Raw genomic sequence first — 23645 nt, 5'->3', positions numbered from 1 at the left:
TGCAGAGGTGTGCCACTAGTTTGTGGTTATGAGTGTATGTATATAATTTTTTAAAGTTTTTTTTATTGTGGTAAAATATATATTACCTAATTTATGATTTTGACCATTTTTTAAAATGTAAAATTCTGTGTCATTAAGTATATTCATATGTTGTGCAACCATCACCACTATCCATCTTCATAAATTTTCAACAGCCCAAACTGAAACTCTGTACCTAATAAACACAACTCTCCATTCTGCTTTCCCTTAACCCTGGGTAACCGCTATTCCACTTTGTCTCTTATGAATTTGATTATTTCAGGTATGTCAAATAAGTGGAATCATCTAGTGTCTTAAAGATTCATCTGTGCTGTAGCATATCAGAATTTACTCCTTCTTAAGGCTGAATAATATTCCATTGCATGTATATACCGCATTTTATCTACTCATCCATCAAAGGACATGTGAATTGCTACTGTTTGGCTATTGTGAAGAATGCTGCTGCTATGAACATTGGTATACAAATATCCTTTTGAGTCCCTGCTTTCAATTCTTTTGGGTATCTACCTAGAGGTGTAATTGTTGGATCATGTGGCAATTGTGTGTGTAATTGTTTGAGGAACTTCCATACTGTCCTCAATAATGGCTGCACCACTTTACATTCCCACCAGCAATGCACAAGGGTTCCAGTTTCTCCACATCTTTGCCAACGCTTGTTATTTTGCTTTACTGGTAATAGCCACCCTAATGGATATGAAGTGATATCAGTTTGCATTTCCCTAATGATTAGTGATGTTGAGCATCTTTGGATGTACTTATTGGCCATTCGTATATCTTTTTGTGGAGAAATGTCTATTCCTTTGCCCATTTTTTAACTGGATTGTTTTTTGGTTGTTGAGTCGTAGCCCTTTGTTTATTCTGGACATTAGACCCTTAAAAGATACATGATTGCAAATATTTTTCTCCATTTTGTAGGATGCCTTCTCATTCTGTTCATTATTTCTTTTGCTGTGCAGACGGTTTTAATTTTGATGAGGTTTATCTATTTTTTTCTTTTGTTGCCTGTGCTTCCGGTGTCATAGTCAAGAAATCATTGCCAAATCCACTGTCATGGAGCTTTTCCTCTATGTTTTTTTTTTTTTAAAATCTTTATTAGAGTATAATTGCTTTACAATGGTGTGTTAGTTTCTGCTTTATAACAAAGTGAATCAGTTATACATATACATATGTTCCCATATCTCTTCCCTCTTGTGTCTCCCTCCCTCCCACCCTCCCTATCCTATGTTTTATACTAAGTAAACCTAAAGGAAAGGCTGAAGAATCAGTTGTAAATAGTATAAGCTAGATGAAGACTTGAATTGAAGCACATCATTCTGGGGGAAAGATAAATAAATATTCACACTAAAGAAGGCAGAGAAATTTATTGCCACTTGAAACTATAACTCAGATGAATCAGACCAAAACAAAACAAAACCATTAAGTTGACATTAAAACATGTTGTTATTTGATCATATTTGTCTTTTGAGGATTTCTTTACTGATAGGCACTTCTGCAACCAGTTAGGGTAATTTGGTGTAAACATTTTGTGGACATTTTTAAAGGTATATAAAAGGATGTTTGATGATAGCCGGTCATAAGTAAATAATAATATATATGACATAAAAATTGATGAATTGCATTTTTGAGTTTGAACAATGTTCTAGAAAGATCCGGTTTTTTTTGTTTTTTTTTTTGCGGTACACGGGCCTCTCACTGCTGCGGCCTCTCCCATTGCAGAGCACAGGCTCCGGACGTGCAGGCTCAGCGGCCATGGCTCACAGGCCCAGCCGCTCCGTGGCATGTGGGATCCTCCCGGCCCGGGGTACAAACCCGCGTCCCCTGCATCAGCAGGCAGACTCTCAACCACTGCACCACCAGGGAAGCCCAAAGATCCTACTTTCTCTGCCATATTTCATAAGTATCAAATTGGATACTCCTGTTGTGCTGCAATTGCCAAAATGAGCTCAATAGTTAGAATGTTTCTTCTGTATATCAAATTGCATCCATTCAAAATATGGAATCCCCTGCACAAAAGCAAAATGAGAACATGTTTTGCTCAAGCATTTCTTAATGTGGCTGTAAAATATTTAAAAGTTTCCTAACATATAGCATTTATTTTTAAAGTAGTCCCTTCACCCACAGTGTTTCCATAAGACTCTTTTGTAGCCCCTAAAAATCACCAAAAAGGGAAAGGACTCCTACCCCACTCCCTCCCCGACCCCTGCCAGCTACTTTTACTTTAGAGTGGAGGTCAGAAAACTTTTTCTGTAAAGGACCAGATGGTAAATATTTTAGGCTTTGCTAGTCATACAAACCCTGTTGTAGCTACTCAATTCTGCTGTTGTAGCACATGAAACCAACTACAGACAACAGTAAATGAATGGGTATGGCTGCATATGACCCAAGGCTGTAGTCTGCCAATCCTTGCTTTAGAGTACAGAAATTAATTTGCTTATGTAAAATATACAGCAAGATTAATAAATTAGAGCCTAAAAGAAAGGTACAGAATCGTTCTTTTAGTCCTTTAGGAAAACCATCCTGTAATGCCTGTATTGTCTATTTCAAATATAGCTACACAGTTTCACTTTTTTCTTACCCTGAGATATTTATTAAGAAAGGGTAATCCAGAGTCCAGTACATGAAACATCTTTGGGGATATATATTATTTAAATAGAAAGTGATAATACTTCTAGCATTAAAAGAACCCCAGCCGCCAAATTATAATGACTCTGTAGTGTGCCTCCAACATACTGACTGTTAAAGGGCAGTAAGTTCTCCCTGGCAGTTACTGCAGCAATTGAAAGTTATATTTTCATATCTTGTATAGGGATGAAATTGTCCAATATTTTTCTTTGTAGCAAGTAAGGTGGTTGGTGAAGACTCAGAAAACGGATTATCAGCTGAGCTCTCTGTACAGGTTACTGGATCCAAAATGCGTAGAACCTAAGGAAAATAAGAGGTGACGTCAGATGTATGCAGGAAGGACTGTAAAAGCCCTTGGTTTTATTAATATATAAAAGTGCTATTTCATTAGTATGAAACTGCCGTAAAAAATAACATCTGAATGATGCATTTGATTAGAGAACTTATGGCTTTTCTCAAAAAGCTCTAAATTTGACAATGATGTCAAGTTATTATATTACCTAGGTTACCTATTTTAAAAAATAATGAAATTACTCTTATGCATATTGATGAAAATATATGAAAACATAAAAGAAAATTAGGTTATATCAATTTTACTATAAGTGATGTTGATTTTTATCTTTAACCAAAACGTATGCACTACCTTTCTCCCTCAGTCCTTCACTGAACTGCCTGGAACTGGGATTCTGCCTTCATTCTTCTACTGAAATGTTATTTCAAAGTTTTTGATCATTTACTTGTAAAATCAATGGTTTTCATTTCTCTTTTTCTAATTTATATGCAATATTTGATGCTAACGATCATGTTTTTGTTTCTTGGATTCATGGACACCATACTCTCTTAATTCTTCTTCTGCTCTGATTCTTCCTATTCTGTTTCCTTTACTGAGACCCACAACAGGAGGAACTCTTGGGTTGAAAAAAATTCTCCAATTAAGGGCAAGGATAACATGGCTGGCTCATAGCTCCTGTTTCTCATTTTCATATTCTTCCAACCATCATCATATGATGAACATGGGTTATTGGGCAAAGGAGGCAGGTACTGGAATTGGAAAGGAATTGGGAAAAGCAGTAGCGGAAAGAGCTTTCTCTCCTTCTATGTAAGGCTTATTCAAAAACAGCTTTCAGAAATGGCTTGAGATGTCTGTTTCCCTAGCTCTCATATTGTCCAGCAGGTTTTTTTCCTTCTAAGTTACCAATGTACCCAAAGAGCTATAGCTAATTTAAAAATGTCCTGGCATCATTTAACAGCTACCATTCTATTTTAGTACCTCTGTTTTTCTACTGGATTACTGCTTTTTCGATTTAGTTTTTGATATCCTTCTATTTTTTACGGAACTTGGTTAGATGCTACTGGACAAACAGAGATAAAGGGCTTATCTTAAAGCTGCTTATAAATTTAGAAGGGAAAATTATAACAGTACCCCAACTCTCTATATATGTTATTACATTATGTGCCTTTAGAGGGAGGAACAAAATGCCAAAGGAATACAATTAAAGGAGACCAAGATACCAGTATAGATACAAGGTTTCTAGATTTTAGCCTGAAAGTGATAGGGAAGGATTTTAAGCAGGGTGCCTTTCAGAGAGATCACTCTATACACAGCGGGTGGATGAGGGAAGGAGTGGGCACTAAAGCAGACATGGGAAGAACAGAGAAAGGGAGTTTACAGCAATAATCTAGCTAAGAAATGCTGACCTTGAAGCAATGTGGCTAAAAGGTCCAAGAGACACTAAGGAAGTAGGACTGTCAGTTTTGTTCAATGAGACAAGGTGGATAAAGGATTGGGAGAAGGGGATGTAAACCAAGCCTTGAGGCTACCCACCATTGTATCGTGAAGTAGGAGGGTGTAGGGTTACGTAAGCCAAGGGAAGAGAGTGTTTCAAGATATCAGGAGTAGTTAATTATACCAAATGCTACTGGCAGCAACCAGGTAGGCAGCAACACCATTTCCCAACAAAAGAATAGAAAAAGAGAAACGATTTTGGATAAAGCTGATGAGTTTAGTTTCAGGGACTGATTCAGTAAATAGCTGAACACCTACTGTTGTACAAAGGATTATGCCAGACCTTGAGGAAATGCAAGACATAAGCTCCTTAAGGAACTCACAGTTTGGGAGAGAGATTTAACATGATAAAGAGCTATACTAGAGATATATATATATATGTACAAAATGGAAGCCTGGAGGAAGGAACATCTAGGTTTGCCTGTGGGATTCAGGGAAGGCTGATTCTTAAAGGCAATATAGTGGTTGGGCAAGAAGAGAGATGTTGGGAGGGCAGTCTAGGCAGAGGGAAAGTATGTACAGAGGCATGAGATACAGTGGCCTATCTGTGGAATGCAAGTGGTTAACACTGCTGGGATGTGAAGTGCAGAGGGTGGACACACCTGGAAAGTGATACTAGAGAAGAGGAACTGGAATAATGATTAATGAAAGGCCTTCTCTACAATATGAAATAATTCAGATTCAGTAATGAGGGAGACTGGGAGCCCTCTGAACAGCAGTACCAAGAATGATGGGATTGGCATTTTTGAAATAACTCACTGACAGTAGAGGATGGCATGGAGGCAGGTAAAAAGCAAGGTGGGGATATTGGTGAGGAGGCTATTACTAAAGTTTAGCCTGGAGATCAGGTGTTTGAACTTGGGAGAGGGGATAAATTAGAAGGAACTGACAGGACTTGTAAAGGCAACAGGATTAGAGGGATGAAGGATATAATAATAAAAATGATAGCTACTATTTATTGAGAAATTACTGTACCTATACTGGAAACTGCTACAGGCTTTATATGTATTATTTTATGGAATCCCCAAAACTGCTGAGATCACAGTTCATGGAGAGATGTTGAAGATTTTAAAAGTGGAAAAGTTCTGGTAATGACAAGGCCTATGACTGGGATGAGGGTGAACCTGGATGGTTGTAGAACTGTGAGACCACAGTATTTGACAGGTCACCTGCATGAGCCCTCAATTCACACAGGACTGAAGGTACCAGGTCTACACTAATTGCTTCTGTGGAGTCTGGCACATTCCCATCTATATGGGGAAAAAACAAATAACATCTTAGACCAGAAGTAATCAATTTTCTACTCTTGATTACTAAATTAAAAGTTCTACACAGTGGTTTTCATATCAAAATGAGCTCAAGAAAAGGATTATCAATGATTCAGTAGCTAAAAAACAGGTCATCTTTAAAAACAACTACAACTACATTTTTTTCTCAAGTGTTTGAGGAAATTAAAGCTCAGAGGAGGAAATAATTTTCTACAAGATCCCTAGCTCATTAGTATGACAATCAAATTTTGATCCCATATTTCCTAACTCCCAATGCCAAGCACTTTCCATTACAACATGTCACCTTTCAATACGAGGACAGTCTTAGAGGTTCCACAGATCATGAAAGAGAAGTATTTTACCGTTTCAGCCATTTTTTCTGCTGGGGTGCTGCAGAATTCAACTGTTGATGGAAACTTTTTTTGACCATTAGTGCCAACATTTCCCAGAAGATGAGAATTTACTGCTTTTGCCAACTTGTGATTTGTTAACGCTAGTTCTGCTGTGCTGTGAGGTTGCGCGTTAGGGTAGTAAGTTTGCTCTCTTCCCCACTGCAAGGAGACCAAGAGCTCCTCCAACAACCTGCAAAGAACACACATGAGCACTCAATATTAATAAGAGGATAAAATCTAAAAATCAAGAATGATGAATAAATGAGAAACATATTTCTGAAATCATATAGTATCTTTCTCCTCTATCTTTCTCTCAGAGTTCAATAAATCAGGAAGTCTGGTAAAATAAGTCAGATTACAGAAAGCACTTATTGATTTTATGGTTATCTGGAAATCATTCAACAAACAGTACATTTTTTAGTTCTCATATTTTAGTACAGGTAATAATAGTGTACTCATACAGTATTATACAACTACAGATTTGTGCATTTATTGAGATATTCATATGGTATATGTATATGATAATTTTTTGTGTGAGTTACATTGGTTGATTTCTAAATGATAAACTAACTTATAATGCTTGGGATAAAACCTACTTGGCCACAATCTATAAACATTTTTATATACTGTTGGATTTGAATCACTAAAATTCTGTTAAGGATTTTTGCATCTGTATTCATTAGAGATATTGGCCTGTAGTTTTCTTGTAGTGCCTCTGTCTGGTTTTGGTGTCAAGATGATGCTGGCCTCATAAAATGAGTTGGAAGTTGTTCCCTTCTCTATTTTCTAGAAAAGTTTGTGTAAATTTGGTTTTATTTCCTCCTTAGATATTTGTTAGTATTCACCAATGGATCCATATAGGCCTGGGGTTTCCTTTACTAGAAAGTTTTTGACTACAAAGTAAATTGCTTTAATAGGTTAGGGCTATTCAGGTTATCTGTTCTTGGGTACTCTGGTGGTTTGGGTCTTTTAAAGAGATCGTCCATTTAAGTTGTTGAATTGATTAGCATAGTGTTGTTCATAACATCCCCTTATTATCTTTCCTATGTCTACAGAATCTGTAGTGTACCCCTCTCCTCATCCCTGATACTAGTCACTTGTATCTATTTTTTTCCTGATTATACTGCCTAGAGGTTTTGTAAACTTATCTTTTCAAAGAACCAGTGTTTGGCTTTCTATTTCATTTATTTCTGCTCTCATCCTTTTCTTCCTTCTGCTTAACTTGCTCTTTGTGTTTCTTAAGAAGGAAGCTTAGATTATTGACGAGACCTTTTTTCGTTTCTACAATAAGCATTTAAAATTATAAATTTCCCTCTAAACACTGCTTTAGTTGCCTCCCACAAAATCTGATATTTTGATATATTGTGTTTTCATTCTTCTAATTTCCCCTATGATTTTCTCTTGACCTTTACTTATTTGATTTGTAAGAAATCAACTACATAAAAGTATAAAGTACATTTAAGGAAGACTATCAATTTTGACAGTTCTGGTGCATATAGACATGAAAGTAAGCTCTAATACTGTAGAACAATCCTCAAAAAGATCTCCTTCCGGGCTTCCCTGGTGGCGCAGTGGTTGACAGTCTGCCTGCCGATGCAGGGGACACGGGTTCGTGCCCTGGTCCGGGAGGATCCCACATGCCACGGAGTGGCTAGGCCTGTGAGCCATGGCCGCTGAGCCTGCGCGTCCAGAGCCTGTGCTCCGCAACGGGAGGGGCCACAACAGTGACAGGCCCGCGTACCGCAAAAAAAAAAAAAAAAAAAAAGATCTCCTTCCAAAGGAAAGACTGGTATGCTTTTTGGCTTCTACCAAAAACCATACAAAACTGCTATAACTATAACCAAAAATTACTTTTAAATCCAGAGATTTCTTCTATTATAGATATAACTAATTCTCTCCCCAATTAAGAATAAAAGAAGCATGTCTTCTGTTTTTTCAGTCTTTCTCCCTCCCCTGGGCATCTGTTTTAAAACATATATGCTCAATAAGTTATTAAATGTAGAAATACTAAAGAACTATCTCAATAACAAAAATTGCAGGAGAAAGGAGAAGAGTTCAGAATGTAAACAAGTGCCATACTTCTGTGTAGTTATCATTTCCTGACGAAACTGTTCCCGTTCACTCAGGAGATCTTGTATAGCACTCTGTGCATCACGGTTTTGACGCTGTAAAACCGCTCTGGAGTTGGTTAACTCATCTGCCATAACCCTGGAAAAGATTAAAGTCTTACATATAAATTCTCTGACAGTGTTAAGAAGTTAATATACTACCTTTGTGACTGTCATTTTTAAAAACTTACAAAAAAGATTTAATATTGTCAAATTACTTCTCAGTTTTTAAATCTTCACTAAAAAACATTTAAAATCTTTATGAGCTTAGAACTTATTAAAGGGACTCAATTAAAATATCTGTTTACAAAATGACAAAGGAAACAGTTTTTTAACTTTCCTATATAGTGACTTTGGAACTTGTACTTTAGTCTTATTCTAGATTAATCAAGTTTTGGAAAAAAATAACATTATTTAAATGTTTTTTAAATATGGAAAATTTAAGAGAAAAAAATGAGTTATTTTTCTGCCATCAATTACTTCTTTGTCCTTAGAAAAATATTAAATATAGAAAGATTTATAAAAAAGCAAAACTAAGTCTTTCTTCCAGACCAGCATTCCCATCCTTCTTTTATAGTCAGTGATCAATAAAGTAACCAACATATTTTTCTAGAAAAAAATAATTTATGTGTATATCAACAAAAAATTATGTGTAAAAATAACTATATTCATATTATTTACAAAAAAGGGATTATTTAATACAAACTTTTCTATAGTTTGCTTTTTTTCACCTAATAATTTATCTTGGTGATTTTTTTTCATATTAGCACACATAGAGCTAACTCATTCCCTTTTTTAAAAAAAAACAGCTTAATGTTTTCTTCTGATTGGATGTACCAAAATGTATTTAACCAATTCTCTATTGATGGAAATGAAGCAAAATTTTAAAGTATTTTTATTCAGCTGAAAATCTTAAAACTAAAGTCTCAGACCATAGTAACCACTGAATTCCTTAAAATGAAAACAATTCTGACATTAAAAGATTAAATCAACTAAAATATCAATAAAGTTTGGTTTAATTATTATTGCCCTTAACGTGTTACTATCAGCATCGATCAGAATGTTAAAAAAAAGTTATTACAGTAATCTGTAAAATATATGCATGATTTGCTTCTTAAGCTGTTCAATGAGAATTAATTAATATTCATTCTAAGTCAATAAACAGTAAATAGTCAATAAACAGTAAATTCATTTCTCCAAATAGATCCTATAATAGTACAATTAGAAATAGATGTGTGTTAGATGGATAACACCCAGATCCTTTCTCCAGTAACTCAAAGTTGGAAGGAGGGGATAAATAGACAATCATAATATATAAGAGAGCTTCCCAACTACCATGGGCCTGGTGGTTCTAGGGGCCTGGGGTTCTCACCTCTACTGGAGAGTAGCCTCATCCAGTAGGCTATACAGTATGTCATACAGATGTTATCATTTTCTGTTTGTGCATGGTGAGAAAAAGGTTGGGAAGCTCTATTATGTAGTAAAATGAGCTATAAGAACAGAGCACGAGAGACAAAATATGATGTACGGAGTGGCAATGATATTTGAGTTCTCCAGATAGAAGGTGGGGAAAAATAGTCTTTTAAAAAATTTACATATTTATTAATTGACTGAGTTTACAGTTTTGTTGTGATCTTAAACATTGTAGTAGGAGTGATTTCTACTATAGAAGAGTAACTCAGAATTCTGGAATGAGGGAGGTGCCTTTTGATACCACTTTTCCATTTACGGAGACTGTATGACCATCCAGAGGAGGAAGAGTCCACATCTTAAATAATACACGAGGTACTCTGACAATTTGAATCAGAAATTTTCACACTACAATCTATTTTCTTGCATTAGGGGTCAAAAGTCTGATAGAGCAAAAGCTAGGAAATGAAATACTCTTTAAAATTGAAAATACCTGCTTGCAAGGAATTTACTTCGCCACACATCACACTGTATGGACATCCGTTCTAACTGTTCGGAAAGCTGAGCTGTGTTTCGACCTAGGGCTTCGTTTTCTAAAATAAGCTGATTTTTCTCACGGGCTAGACGTTCAAAGTGATATTGAAGATCATCCCCAACAGAAGCCACCAGCAGCTTTTTTAACTCACGATTGACCTGGAGGAAATCATGACCAATACAACAAGCTCAAAGTGATGCCAGTGACTTTAATGTAGCAAAATGAACAAAAGAGAAACTGTTTCATGTAGTTTGGACCTCCATTACTAAAAGTGTGTATCAAAAAGTGATATTAAATATTTAAGTTTCATAATGTATATAACCATGTCTATATCTCTATTAATCTATAGTCCATGTGGTTATAATCTGAGCCTCTTATTATAAGAGTACAAATCATTATCATAAAAATTACAAACTGCCTCCAGTCAACACTTAAAGGCAAAAAATTAGAAAAGTGAACCAATAAATTTTGCTAAAAGATATGACCGAGTGTTTTATAAATCTTTTCCAACATTTAAAAATTGATTTCTTTGTGCCTTAGGATTTTTATTTTTAAGAATTTAAGCAAAAAAGCAATTCACATGTCTATAAGCATGTTCTTCACATTGTTATCAAAAATGCAAAAAATTAAAACATAAATGTCCAATAAAAGGTATTGGTATATGGTGCAGTCATTGAAGAACACTGTTGCTATTAATAATGATATTTTAATAGAATATCCTGTATTAACAACTAAAAGACAACTAAAAAAAGTGAGTTACAAGGCAAAAATATACTCAGTATGTATAATTATGCATTTATAGCCAGATGGTATAATATAGGTAGCACTATTTTCATTATTTTTTCTGTATTTTCTAAAATGTTTACAAATAAATATGTACTAGTTTTGTAATTTGAAATCAGTTATTTAAAAATATATTATTAAATATATTAGAAACATATTTGAATGACAACCACTAACCATGGTGTCACAAAGACTAACATCTAGCAAAAAGATGTATAATCTAACAGAGAGGCAAACTGGGGCTGGTAAGGCCATTACTAAGATGTAAAGATTAAAGAAAGTGAATCAAGCACTATAGATAATTTTCCATTTACAATGAAGACACTGATACTTATACCACCATTCTCTTTATTCTAAGTATTATCTATACATAGAAAAAAATACTTGGAATTTATGGATTCTTAAAGCAAGGATTATTAGCTAGTCTTACTTAGTCAATCTCTGGTTTGCAAGTTCATAACTGTAACCTCCTTTACAACTTGTAGGTGGTCTTGTCCAAAGTACCTCACATTGTCCAAAGTACCTCATACTTCAACCATGTTTAGAGGATAAGTTCCCAACATAAACTACTTCTATTAGAGGCACTAAAGAGAATGAGAAATTTAAGAGGAAGTTTTTTAGATAAATGACAAGTTATAATGACATTGCAAGAGGAAGTATTGTTTTCTAACATGCAGGCTCAGAAGGCCCAGGTATAAAGAGAGGTACTCATTAAACCTATTAAGGCTGTTCTTACCTCGGACTGTACTCTGAGCTGGTTTGAAAGACCTTCTTTATCCTGTAGTAACCTCCTTTCAGAGTTCTTGAGCTTTTCCAATATATTCTTTACCTCGGATAGTTCCTTTCTGGGTTCTTCAACTCCCTCTGGCTGGCCAAGGAATTCTCCTTTGTGATGTCCCAGAGACTTAACCTTTGCATTTTTGTTGGGGATATCATGGGTTATAGCGGCTTTGGGAACTAATATTCTTACAGCTTCGACTTCCACTGCTTTTTCAGCGAGAATCTTCCCTAGCTGAAGAACGCCTGGGCTCTCTGACGGAACTGCTTTCTTTCGTGGACTTGGAAGGACGTGATGCTTTATAGGTTGGATTCCAGGAGTAACTTCAATAGATTTAGGTGGTTCCTCAGTTTCCATTCCATCTCCCGCTCCTCGAATTGGGGATGAAGTAAGGATGACTATAGAAGGGAAAACGAAACATAAACTACTTACTGAAAAGAAATGCCAGGAAAATGCTAAGACATGCTTTACCCTACATTCAGAATTCCTGGTACTGAAAAAAAGGGAAAACATTTAGAGTAAAAATTTTCAAAACAATCATGTGTCAACAAAAGATGAACAAAGTCTTACAGGTTCAAACTTTCCTTAAGTAAATGGTTTCTCTCTTGGTAGAAACTGCAAGAGATTTGGAATCAAGGTATTCGGCTTCAACTTCTACTTCCTAGTATAATCCTAAGTAAATAATGTAACCCTCCATGAATCTCTATTTCCTAATCTGCAAAATGGAGATAGTAACAACTATGCTACAGGGTTGTGGTACGAAACAATGTAATAAGATCAAATGCCTGGCACGTTGTAGACACTCAATAATATTAAATATAAAAATAAAATAAGCTATGTATATACGTATTTGAAAGTGTCTACCTCAAAATAGATTGACCTGTTTTTGTGAACTCTTAGCAAAGAATGCTTCACAAGTTATCCAACCAGATTCCTTAATACTCTCTCTCCTAGACCTTTGTTTCTGCTATTTCTCATTCTCTTAAATGGCTTCTTTCGACACTTACTGTGATTCTCACTTATCCCTTTAAGAAGTCAGCTTAAACTCTACTCTGCGTTAAATTTTCCCAACTGTTCTAGTCTACTCTCTGAATGCCTATGCTACTTACCATCTCAAATATTCAGTTTGAATCTTAATCATGAACCATAATTATCATTTATGGGTTTTGTTATATGCTAAATCTCACTTTCCCAATAAGTCTGATAAGCACACTACGGCCAGGCATCATGCCCTAAACAAGTGGAAGGAGCATGGTATTATAGAAATGACATGAACTCTGGGATCAGCCAGATCTGGTTTTGAGTCCCATTTCCACCACTGCTACCTGTACAATCCTGGACAAAATCCTGCAATTATCTGAGCTTCAGTTTCAGCCTCCATGAAAAGAATTTAACAATACATCTAGGGTTACCTTATGTCTTAAATGAGAAAATGGTTAAGTAACAAATAAACATTTATAAAAGATTTACCATGTGCCAAACACTATTCTAAATACTTTACACATAACTCATTTATCCTTACAGTAACCCTTTGAGGTAAATATAATTAGCTCTATTTTATAGATGAAGAAAGTAAGGCACAAAGAGGTTCAAGAACTTGCCCAAAGTCATACCACACAGTAAGTAGAAGATGCAGAATGCAATTCTGGGCAGCCTGGTCCCAAAGACTGAGGCCTTAACCACTGCACACACTGCCCCTTTAAGTGTCAGAAGTGTCTTGCACAGAATTGCAGACATTCAATAAATGGTAGCTCCCATTCCTTTCCTCTGTAACTTAATACATTGCTGCACACATTTACTAATTTGCTCAATTAAAATAATCTCCCGTCTGGGACTTCCCTGGTGGTGCAGTGGTTAAGAATCTGCCTGCCAATGCAGGGGATATGGGTTTGATCCCAGGTCCGGGAAGATCCCACATGCTGCGGAGCAACTAAGCCCGTGAGCCACAACTACTGAGCCCACATGCCACAACTACTGAAGCCCACATGCCTAGAGCCCGTGCTCCGCAACGAGAAGCCACCGCAATGAGAAGTCTGCTCACCACAACTAGAGTAAGCCCGTGTGCAGCAATGAAGACCCAATGCAGCCAAAAAAAAAAAAAAAAAAATCTCCCCGCATATAAGCCAAACCTGGCTAGCCGTCCTTAGTTTAGATAACCTTTGGAAGGCAGCTATGCTCACCACTATACTACCATTGCTCCAGTCAAATAACAAAAATTTTGTTTCTTTTCTCCTATTTTACCTTAACTCAAATTAAGCAGTGTAAGAAGTTTCACTGAGTCATCTTTCTCCAAGAAAGGGCTAATTTCACTAATTGATTCAAGAAAATAAGTGGTTTAGAGCTTAGAAAGAATGGAGGATCTGCTAGAATGGGAAATGTTGCAACCTTGAGGAAATGGCTGAGATGATACCTAACCTGCATGGAGTTCTTGAATTAGTATATTCAGTAACATCCCTATGAGCTACAAGTTAGATTCCTTGCCATTTTACAAGTCCGGCATACATCTGAGAAAATGGAGGCCAAAACCTAGGAATGGTAATAATTAGCTTTTATTCAATTTACTATGTGCCAAGGACATAGTTCTAAGTCCTTCAGATGCATCAATATCATTTAATTTTTACAAGTTTCATGGGGTAAGCACAATAGTACCCATTTTGTAGACAGAAACAGAGGCTGTGAAAGGTTAAATAGCTTGTCCAAATCATCAGTGTCAAACTGGGATTTGAGTCCGAATATGACTCCAGAGCTAAGCTGTTAATTGGTCTGGGAGGCCTTCCACAAACAAAACTATTGCCTTATCAACCTTGAACTTACTGCCTCTGCTAATAGCCCTATCTGTCAGGTTGCAAAAGCCCACAGAATTTATATAACAGTTATAGTGAACTTAAAAAAATGCAGATCTGATCTGCATCAAACCCTTGAATGGCTTCCTGTCACTCTCAGAATAAAGACCAAGATCCTTACCATGGCCTATACGGCCCTTGCTGATCTGGCCCCCTGCCTATCTCCTGGGTCTCAATTTATGCCATTCACTCCCTCAGATCCTAAGTTCCAGTGTTACTTGCTTTCTTTTAGTGTCTCAATAGGAGCAAATGCCTTCCTCTTCCTCTGCAGACATTTCTTCTTGGAATCTTCTTCCTAACTTCTTCTCCCCTACTCATCCTTCAAATCTCAGTTCAACCTTTCCAAAGGGAAGGCTTTCTCTAATCTTCCATGATTAGGCTAGGTTCTTTGTTTACACGCCCCTAGAGCAAAGACCCTGCCTTTCTCTGTTTACCATTTATCAAAATGGTAAACATTTTTTTCAGTGTAATTAGTTTATACTATTTGTGCCTTCCACTAGGATATAAGTTCCATGAGGGTAGGGACTATGTGTCACTCATTTACCACTATATTCTTAGTAAAGTGCCTCGTACCCAGAACTCTCTATCTGATAAACAATAAATAAATGGAAGCAAGAGGAGGGGAAAAGGATAAGCACATATAACAATGGTGATGATAAACTTTTGAGTTTTACAGGCAACAAACATGCTGCTTGGTGCCTAATATTGGCCAGACATTGTATGAGGTAGTGGGGACCTCTATGCTTAAGAAACTTACTATCTAAACTTGAGGAGACAGGACATACATGTAAAAAGATAACATGTGTTACTGGGTAATATATAATAAGTGTGCAATAAGTGGTAGAAACATATTTCTACAGAAATTTGATTTCTACAAAAATGTTAATTGAACAATCATGGACTATTGATCAGTCTTTGGTGAATTCATTACTATCTAGCCAAATCATATATTCATATGATTTGAATATACATTTACAATGTTGTGTTAATTTCTTGCTTACAGCAAAGTGATTCAGTTATATGTATGTATACATTCTTTTTCATATATTTTTCCATTATGGTTTATTACAGGATATTGAATATAGTTCCCTGTGCTATACAGTAGGTCCTTGTTGTTTATCCATTTGATATATAATAGTCTGCATCTGCTAATCCCAAACTCGCAATCCATCCCTCCCAGGTTTCTACTTTTTAATAAGCTTATTTTTCTTCTTCTTCCAAACTTAGTTATATAGATACAGAAACTACAGAGTAGAACAGATTATCATCATACACAGTCACATATCTTCTGGTTTCTATTACTATTTTTTAAAACATTACATTATTAAAAGATATTAAGAAGAAAAAATTACGTATATTCTAATCATTCTAAAATAACTTTTCATTACTTCAAATTTCTTCAATATTTTTATATACTTATACTTATAATTAACTTTATAAGCTTAATATATTTTTCTGTTTTGCTAGTCTTCACATTTTCATTTTATGACTACATTATTCCTTCAAGTTAATATAGCACTATTTAATTAATTACTATTTTATTGCTGGATGTTTAGACTCCAATTATTTATTATAAAAATGCTTTAGTGAATATTTTTATGCCTACAGGTTTTTTTTTCAAATTCTGAATTATTTCTTTTGAATAAACTCCCAAGAATAGAATTAATGTGCCAGGTGAAGATCTGCATTGTCAAACTGCCTCACAAAATAACTCTACTGACGTATCAGTAGATCTATTACTTATGTCTTTATTTAGTTTTATTTTTTGCATGCTCCATATCCATGAGCTAATGCAATGCTTAAAAGTAAGTAAGAAAACATTCTAAAGTGTTTAGAATGGCACAGTAAGCGCTCATTAAATGTTACCTCCTATTGCTTTTATTATTATTCTTTAAAAAAATCTAATAACTTTGGATCTTGATTGAGGGGAGAAAAAGCTTAATATCATAAAATATAATTGTGCCTTTTATTCTCTTATGCTAAAGTTTTACAAAGTTATATCGTCAGACTTTAGGACTATTTTTTCATTTATCAGATTTTTGGGGACTTTTTCCTAAGTATGTAGTAATGTACTGGGAATCCTGAGTTATGTTACACAGGAGGTAGAAAGACATCTGAGGTATAATTAAGGTGTTCTATTTAACAAAGCGTTTTATATTAAAATAAAATATTTTGTCATTTCTATATTAAATGTTAACTAAGACATACCCTGAGCTTTAGGAATGACTCTACTTTCAAAAAGATGAACAAAGGAATACTTCCGAAAGTGAAATAAAGGGTTTGGTACTTAGTTCATGCTGTAGCACATCAGCATGGAGAAGGAGAATTCCCACTGAACTGTTTTAAAAATAAAGGCCTATTCCCATGCTTTTAAAATATGGTTTCAAGTTTGTCTAACTCTATCTTGTACAAATTTAATTTTGTCACTAAGACATCCTGGCATTTAAGAAGTAACGTAGAGTCATGAATTAACTACAGATTCACAATTAAAAAAACACAACAAAAAGACACACTAGAGCTATGCCATTCAGGCCCACTGAAGCTGAAGAAATAAGAAGCAGGTGTGACATCTGTTAAGATTAAATACGATTTCTAGGCAAGTCGTAACATTTTTGAGTTGGAATTTTAGGTAATGGAGATTCAAGAGCAAATCACAAAATGGTTAATGCTAAATTTAAAAGGCAAAGAAACAATGGGTATTGAACAGAAATCTCTTTTCAAACAAAATTGTCATAAAATTCCAATCAAGAAATTCAATCAATTTGGTTCAAACTCAATTTACACTTCCTTTATTTAAACTGTTCTACTTACTCAAGCACTTGTGAGTCCCAAAGCTGTACCATATCTCACAGGGCAGCTCCCTCTTTGTAACAAGTGTGCTTCTAGCTACTGTGCACGGGCAAGGAGGCAAGGGGGAGTCAGGGCTTTACATTTTCTTGCCCAGTAACTTACTTTCATAATTCTATTTTTTCTGTGACCCACAGAGAAACCTTTATTACATATGCACTAGGCCCAATCCAGGGCACATTCATGAGCAATTACCTTCAGTCAAGTGGGATGACAGTGATCTATGGTACCAGCTCTGTAATTATGAGTAATGTTTAAGTAAAGCAAAACATCAATCCCTTCCCATTCTTTGAAGGGAAACAACAAAACAATTCTTCAATTACTCATCAACATTAACTTCCACCTGTGATCACTTATCAAAGAATTAAAACATATCTAAGGTTTATGGCTCATTCTCACTGCCTTTCCCCAAAATTGGTGAAATGTAGCAAGAGAACAAATAATACTGTTCAGTAGGGGTTGGCAAACTTTTCCCATAAAGGGTCAGATAACATTTTAGGCTCTGTGGACCATAAGGCAAAATTAAGGATACTACTGATATATAGGCATTTATATATGAAGAAAAAAAACAAAATTTTAAAGATGAAATTCAAATTATAATTATTGAGGGAAGTTTTTTTGGGTAATATAGGTTTAATAATGAAAAGAATAGAGTTATTTTTTACTTGGGATAACACCTGGCTTAAGTGGGATTCAAAGCTCGTGTTCCCTATTATCAGACTGCCTGCAAATATTCTCAGCAGGCCCAAGAGCCATAATTTGCCAACCCTTGCTCTAGAATACTGAGACAAAAAGAACATTATTTTATAGTCTGTAATGAAACAAACATTTCTCCTTTTTTGATAAAACTGTAAATCTATGGAGACAGATACTCAGAGTCAGCAGGATGGTATAATAAAACTAGACTAGACTCTGAGTCAAAAACTTCAGTCTCCACTGCCACACATTGTGTGACCTTGGGCAAACCACGTAACCTTACCTCCCCCCCCATCCTACATTGCTTTCAGAATAATGCAAATAGAAGAGTGTTTCAAAATTTGTTTCCTTCCTAAACTGTTGAGATCTCCTCAGGGCGGGGACTGCCTCCTAATCTTGGTATCATCAGCTTAATGAAATGGTGCTTGGTGCAGAAAGGTGAGTAAGTGCTTATGGAAGTTCATCAATGTTAACATTAACACACCACCTAGAACATTTCCTTTTAACATCCAATAACTAACTCATTTAAAAACTACTCAATTTTTTCCTCTACACGAAATCATTAATTACTAACTCATAATCTGACAAACTTTTCAGATCGTATGCAGATTCAGTTATAAAACAGTAAAATTAGGGATCATCACTTGGTAATTTTAAATTAATATTCTTTTATATGTCACCAGTATCACCCAATGAAGTTTACTTACCACTAAATTAGAAAAATATGCTTTAGGCAGTGGACTTAAGGCAGGCCCACGTTTACTGACGTGGAATCCAAACGTTCCTTTTGTCACAGGCCCCGCAAATAGAAGAGCTTCCAGGTCAAATAAGTGTGGGCAGTGCTGCATACCACATATATCTCTTTGGAGCTGCACAGTGTACATTAGTATATTAAAGGCTCTGAAGGGTCCTGTAGTATAATCTCTCCCTTAATCCAGCATTTCTCTAATTTATCTGTCCATGGAATCCTTTTTCACCTAATAACTATTGTTCCACAGACTTAGAGTTAAAAGTTAGACTATTTTATGGAATTATAAATACTTGAACATCTCAGACCTTCCTATTTGGTCTATTTTCACTAAACTGTCTGACTTTAATCCCTTTACTTTTAATTTCAACCTTGCTTCCCCAAAAGGTTTTGGATTCAAATTCTAATTTTCTAATTGTTCCTATTTATTGCATGTTTCCCTTTCAAAAAACCTTAGCAGCAAGGACACATCCCTCTCATGATGACAGCATTGCTCAAATGTCTGCTGAGAAGTTGTTCTGTCCCTATAAGCCAATCTTGCTTCTTTTCTGAGGCAGTTACAGGAAATGCAGGCAACTGACAAATGTGCACCTTTTCTCAGGCCATGTGATACAAGTAACTGTTCTTCACTAACAGCTAAAATGATATTAAACGAAGGATTAAGACTAACAGCTGAATTACCTACCTCACTGTAAAATTAAGATCAAATGAAGTAATGTATGTGAAAGTGCTTTATAACTCTAATCCTCAGTACAAACAAGTAACAACAAATAAATAATTTCACAGAGGCCTTGCAATAACTAACTTCTAATTACTAACGATAATGTCGTATTTAGTTTTTCGCTTTTTGCCAGGTACCATGCTAACTGCTTTCATAGTAGTTATGATTTAATTGCTCTTATTTCCCATTAATCCCCAGCTTATTACTTTCATTTCAGTTTCTGGTTTGCTTATTCTAATAATATAAAAAGCCTCTGGTGACCTGAAATGCTCTTGCACTCAGCTGAATTAAATTCAATTAAATACTTATTGGCATGATCTTCGCTGTCTAAACACATTTAAACCCCCTTTAAAGAGTTTGCTTTTGGAGATCTGCTTGCTGCAAAACTGGCTTCTAGAAAATAGTTTCCCATCTCTCACTGACAGCTCCAACCTCCACAACTCACTCTACCCAAGAATAACCTGAATCAAGAGGAGCTCACTTTGGGACATGCTAAGACTGTTATCTATGTCTAAGTGAAGATAATCAGTAGACAGTAAGCTACAAGGGTCTGAATCACAAGGCAAGAGATCTGAGCTATAGATAGATTTGGAAGCCATCCTTATAATTACTAAAGCTGTGAGAGTAGAAGAGAAGGAGGGCTGAAAAACATTAATATTTAAAAGATAAACCAGAAGAAGAGGAGAATTAAAAAGAAACTATAACTGGAGCAGTGGTGTCCAACAGAACTTTCTACAATTATAGAAATGTTCTATATCTGCACTTTCTAATACAATACCCACCAGCCACATTGGCTATTGAGCACTTCAATGTGGCTAATGTGACTGAGAAACTGGATTTTTAATTTTTTTTTTTCGGTACGTGGGCCTCTCACTGTTGTGGCCTCTCCCGTCGCGGAGCACAGGCTCCGGACGCGCAGTCTGCGCAGGCTCAGCAGCCATGGTTCACGGGCCCAGCCGCTCCGCCGCATGTGGGATCCTCCCAGACCAGGGCACGAACCCGTGTCCCCTGCGTCGGCAGGCAGACTCTCAACCACTGCGCCACCAGGGAAGCCCTGGATTTTTAATTTTTAAAAATACTAATTTAAGCTCAAATAGCCACATGTGGCTACTGCATTGGACAGTGAAGGGCCATAGAGTAGATGGAAAATAAGAGTAAAGTCATGGAAATCAAGGAAAGAAAGTAGTTCAAAAAGTGGGCATGATCAATAGTATGAAATGTTATACAAAGGACAAGCAAGGCAGGACTAAAAAGTAACTACTGTAGTTAGCAAATGTTCTGAGTTGAACTGTGTCCCACCCATACCTCAGAATGTGACCTCATTTGGAAATAAAGTCATTGCAGATGTAATTAGTTAAGATGAGATCATACTGGAGTAGTGTGCACCCTAATCCGATATGATTAATGTCCTTATAAAAAGGAGAAATTTGGACACACAGACATACATGCACAGGGAGAATGCCATGTGAACAAAAAGGCAGAGATCGCTGTGATGTGTCTACAAGCCAAGGAATACTAAAAATTGCCAGCAAACCACCAGAAACTAGGCGAGAGGCCTTGAACAGATCCTTCCCTAGTGCCTGCAGAGGGAGCATGGCTCTGCCAACACCTTGATCTTGGACTACTAGACTCTAAAACCATGAGACAATAAATTTCTGTTGTTTAAGCCACCAGTTTATGATACTTTGTTACAGCAGCCCTAACAAACCAATGCAATAAGAAAAAGGTCTTTTATACCTGATAGTTGTTTGTCCATCTACCCAAATCTTTAAAACTGTACATTCTTACTATTTAAATCTTAATCTTCTAGTGGACAGAGAACACAGCTATAAAAATTTGCTTTTACACTACTGTTTAACAGTAGCAGTCATCTAATAAATACAACCAAATAATGTTACTATTCACCTGTATATCTGTAGTACTGAAATGTAAACACTGCATTAAAAAACAAACATGAAGAGATGAAATACAAATGATTCCCAAGGGCTCTATGGGGTTTGGTTACCTGGCTCAAACAGTCCTTCGTCCTATCACCATAAATTTCATGTTTTAAAAACAATTATCAGCAAAAGAAGAACACTTACCTTTGGTTTCTAAACTTTCAAGAGTAGTCATTTTTTTCACCAATAAAAATGTACCCCAAGACTTCTACTAAAAAACCTAAAAATGTATAAAATGAAAGAATTAAAACAATACCATATAAACACATTCACTAACTCCCCGTAATTTATATACCGTGATATTCTCCTTCTGCATTTAATAAGGCTGCATTTAGGAGGTGCCCCTTATAGCCCTTTTTCAGAAGGTGATATTGTTATGGTTCCCAAATGTCTCAAAAAAATTAGGGGTGGTTTATTTTCAAATTTCTGTTTCAGTGTATACTCTAAATTACCACCAGTATATTCTAAATTATCAGATGTGTGTCCTTAAATTTAGCTCAGAAAGAGTACTATAATTACTGTAGGGGCTTTTGTATCACTGATATGACGCCAGGAATTTAAAAGTAATTAAAGTAGTTATGTTCTCAGTAGACATTATTGACACTATTTTGTTCACTATATATATCAGAGAGGAGCTTCTGTTCAGATGTTTAACAAGCGACAAAAAATTCATGATAATTTGCACTTCTTGGTAATAAAATTAAAATGGCATAGCATATGCTTTCAGAAGTGTATGCATGGCCTTACAGTATAGACTAAGATTCAGTGGAGAACGTGAGAAGGAAGGTGATACTAATGCAGTGATTATGAGTATAATGAACTGGACACTGGATGACAACTGGTTTCACCACAAAAATGATCACTCGGGTACTCGATATAACTTGGCATAGTGTCTCCCACGACTACCTTCCTCAAACGTCACAAACCCTCCTCCTATTGTTCTGAAAACAGGTCTCCAAAGACCCTTCGAAAGAGCAGTGAGCCCTCGGAAGATGCGCAGCGAAATGTACGAGCGCAGCGAAATGTACGAGCACAGCCAATGTCGGCCGGCAAACACCAAGGGAAGGGGGTGAAGGATGGGTCTGGAGTGGGTAACAGGTATGAAGGCGGCAGGATGGAAGCGACAAGCCTGTCAACCTCTGCGGTCCCCAGAAGTCGAATCCCAAGTTCCGTGCCTGTCTGAACAAGCCTTCCTGGAACAACAGGCAACCTTTCCTTACAAAGCGATTGAACACCAAACTTCAACTCAGACCGCCATCCCGTTCCAAAACGCCCTCTTAGTTACACAAGTCCGTTTTTGGACTTACCTCTCAGACTCTTACTCTTCCTATTGCAGGGGGCCTCACTTTACAGGTTCTTCGTCTAGATCTCACTGGGCTAACTTCTCCACACACAACTCTTGCACTCGGAAGCCAATCCGCCCAGGCCTTGGTGACATCAAGCTTCTGGTTCACAAATAATCACTTCCGATTACTCAGGGTTTCGTTTCCGGAATACTTTTCCAAAAGAAAAAGGTAAACACACTCTGTGGTGCGTTTAAACTCAAGTAACACAGAACATCTTCTGTAAGACTTCAGTAAGTGAAAACTGGATGAACCCTTATTAAAAAATAAAATGTAGACTATTTGGACCCTAGCCGCGTATTAGTTTGAACTTCCGAGTTATCTGTCGGCCAAACGGAAATGATGATGCTGGCACGAGGTAGGCGGTGTTCCGTCGCCCCAGGCGACGGAGTGAAAGGGCGGGCCTGTCGGTTGGGTGGGCGGAGCTGAGTTTACTTTTAGCCAATAGGGACGAAGGGGCGGGCAGGGCGGCCCACGCAAAGTACGGCAGTAGGTGGAGCTCCGTTGCCAGAGTAACCCGGCGTTGGTATTGGTGTTGTATACTTCCTGTTGCAACCATACCTGTTTCCTTGTGCTGAGATCCTGAGGTGATGGTGAGTGCCAGGCGAGGCCAGAACGGCTCCGGGGTCTTCTTTACTCCGCGTCCCAGGTCCTTGGTTGTCTGGGCACTGAGAGGCGTCCGCGTCCCATCTGCCTTCACGCCGTTATCTCTTTCTCCCTTTCCAGGAGCAGTCCCTGCAATTTCCTCTTGCCCTATTTCTTGTAGCACTCTGAATTCCACTTTGG

The 23645-nt window shown here is 36.7% G+C and overlaps 2 protein-coding genes across 3 annotated transcripts in view; one reads left to right on the top strand and one right to left on the bottom strand.

The window, feature by feature from the left end:
• Positions 1 to 1385: 1385 nt before the first annotated feature.
• On the bottom strand, positions 1386 to 22960 carry BLZF1 (basic leucine zipper nuclear factor 1). 2 transcript variants are annotated; one of them, XM_082657176.1, is made up of 8 exons: positions 22824 to 22960; positions 21661 to 21736; positions 11680 to 12119; positions 10119 to 10318; positions 8187 to 8315; positions 6078 to 6297; positions 2774 to 2961; positions 1386 to 2042 (listed from the first exon to the last, which is right to left on the bottom strand). In XM_082657176.1, the coding sequence occupies exons 2-7, from the start codon at positions 21689 to 21691 to the stop codon at positions 2776 to 2778; spliced, it is 1206 nt and encodes a 401-aa protein (XP_082513302.1). In that variant the 5' UTR covers positions 21692 to 21736; positions 22824 to 22960; the 3' UTR covers positions 1386 to 2042; positions 2774 to 2775. The 2 variants fall into 2 exon arrangements, with proteins under 2 accessions (XP_082513302.1, XP_082513301.1); XM_082657175.1 differs by having other exon boundaries at positions 1386 to 2961.
• Positions 22961 to 23388: 428 nt separating this feature from the next.
• Positions 23389 to 23645, top strand: part of NME7 (NME/NM23 family member 7) — a 262372-nt gene continuing 262115 nt past the window's right edge. The window contains exon 1 of the mRNA XM_082659949.1: positions 23389 to 23452. The gene's annotated coding sequence lies outside the window, so the exon portion shown is untranslated. The remainder of the gene's footprint in view (positions 23453 to 23645) is intronic.

Source organism: Grampus griseus (genome assembly GCF_964374135.1).
Source record: "Grampus griseus genome assembly, chromosome: 1".
NCBI classification, from domain to species: Eukaryota; Metazoa; Chordata; class Mammalia; order Artiodactyla; family Delphinidae; genus Grampus; species Grampus griseus.
The sequence above is the reverse complement of the archived record's forward strand: the minus strand, read 5'-3'. Positions and strand labels throughout refer to the sequence as shown.

What these genes read in the sequence shown, in the direction of transcription:
- BLZF1 (XM_082657175.1), bottom strand. Translation starts at nt 21,691, where the DNA reads ATGACTACTCTTGAAAGTTTAGAAACCAAAG. An exon ending in AGTAAATTCCTTGCAAGCAG is followed by an intron (nt 8,316 to 10,118) that starts GTATTTTCAATT and finishes AATCTTTTCCAG; the next exon opens with GGTTATGGCAGATGAGTTAA. An exon ending in GAAATGATAACTACACAGAA is followed by an intron (nt 6,298 to 8,186) that starts GTATGGCACTTG and finishes TGTTCTTTGCAG; the next exon opens with GTTGTTGGAGGAGCTCTTGG.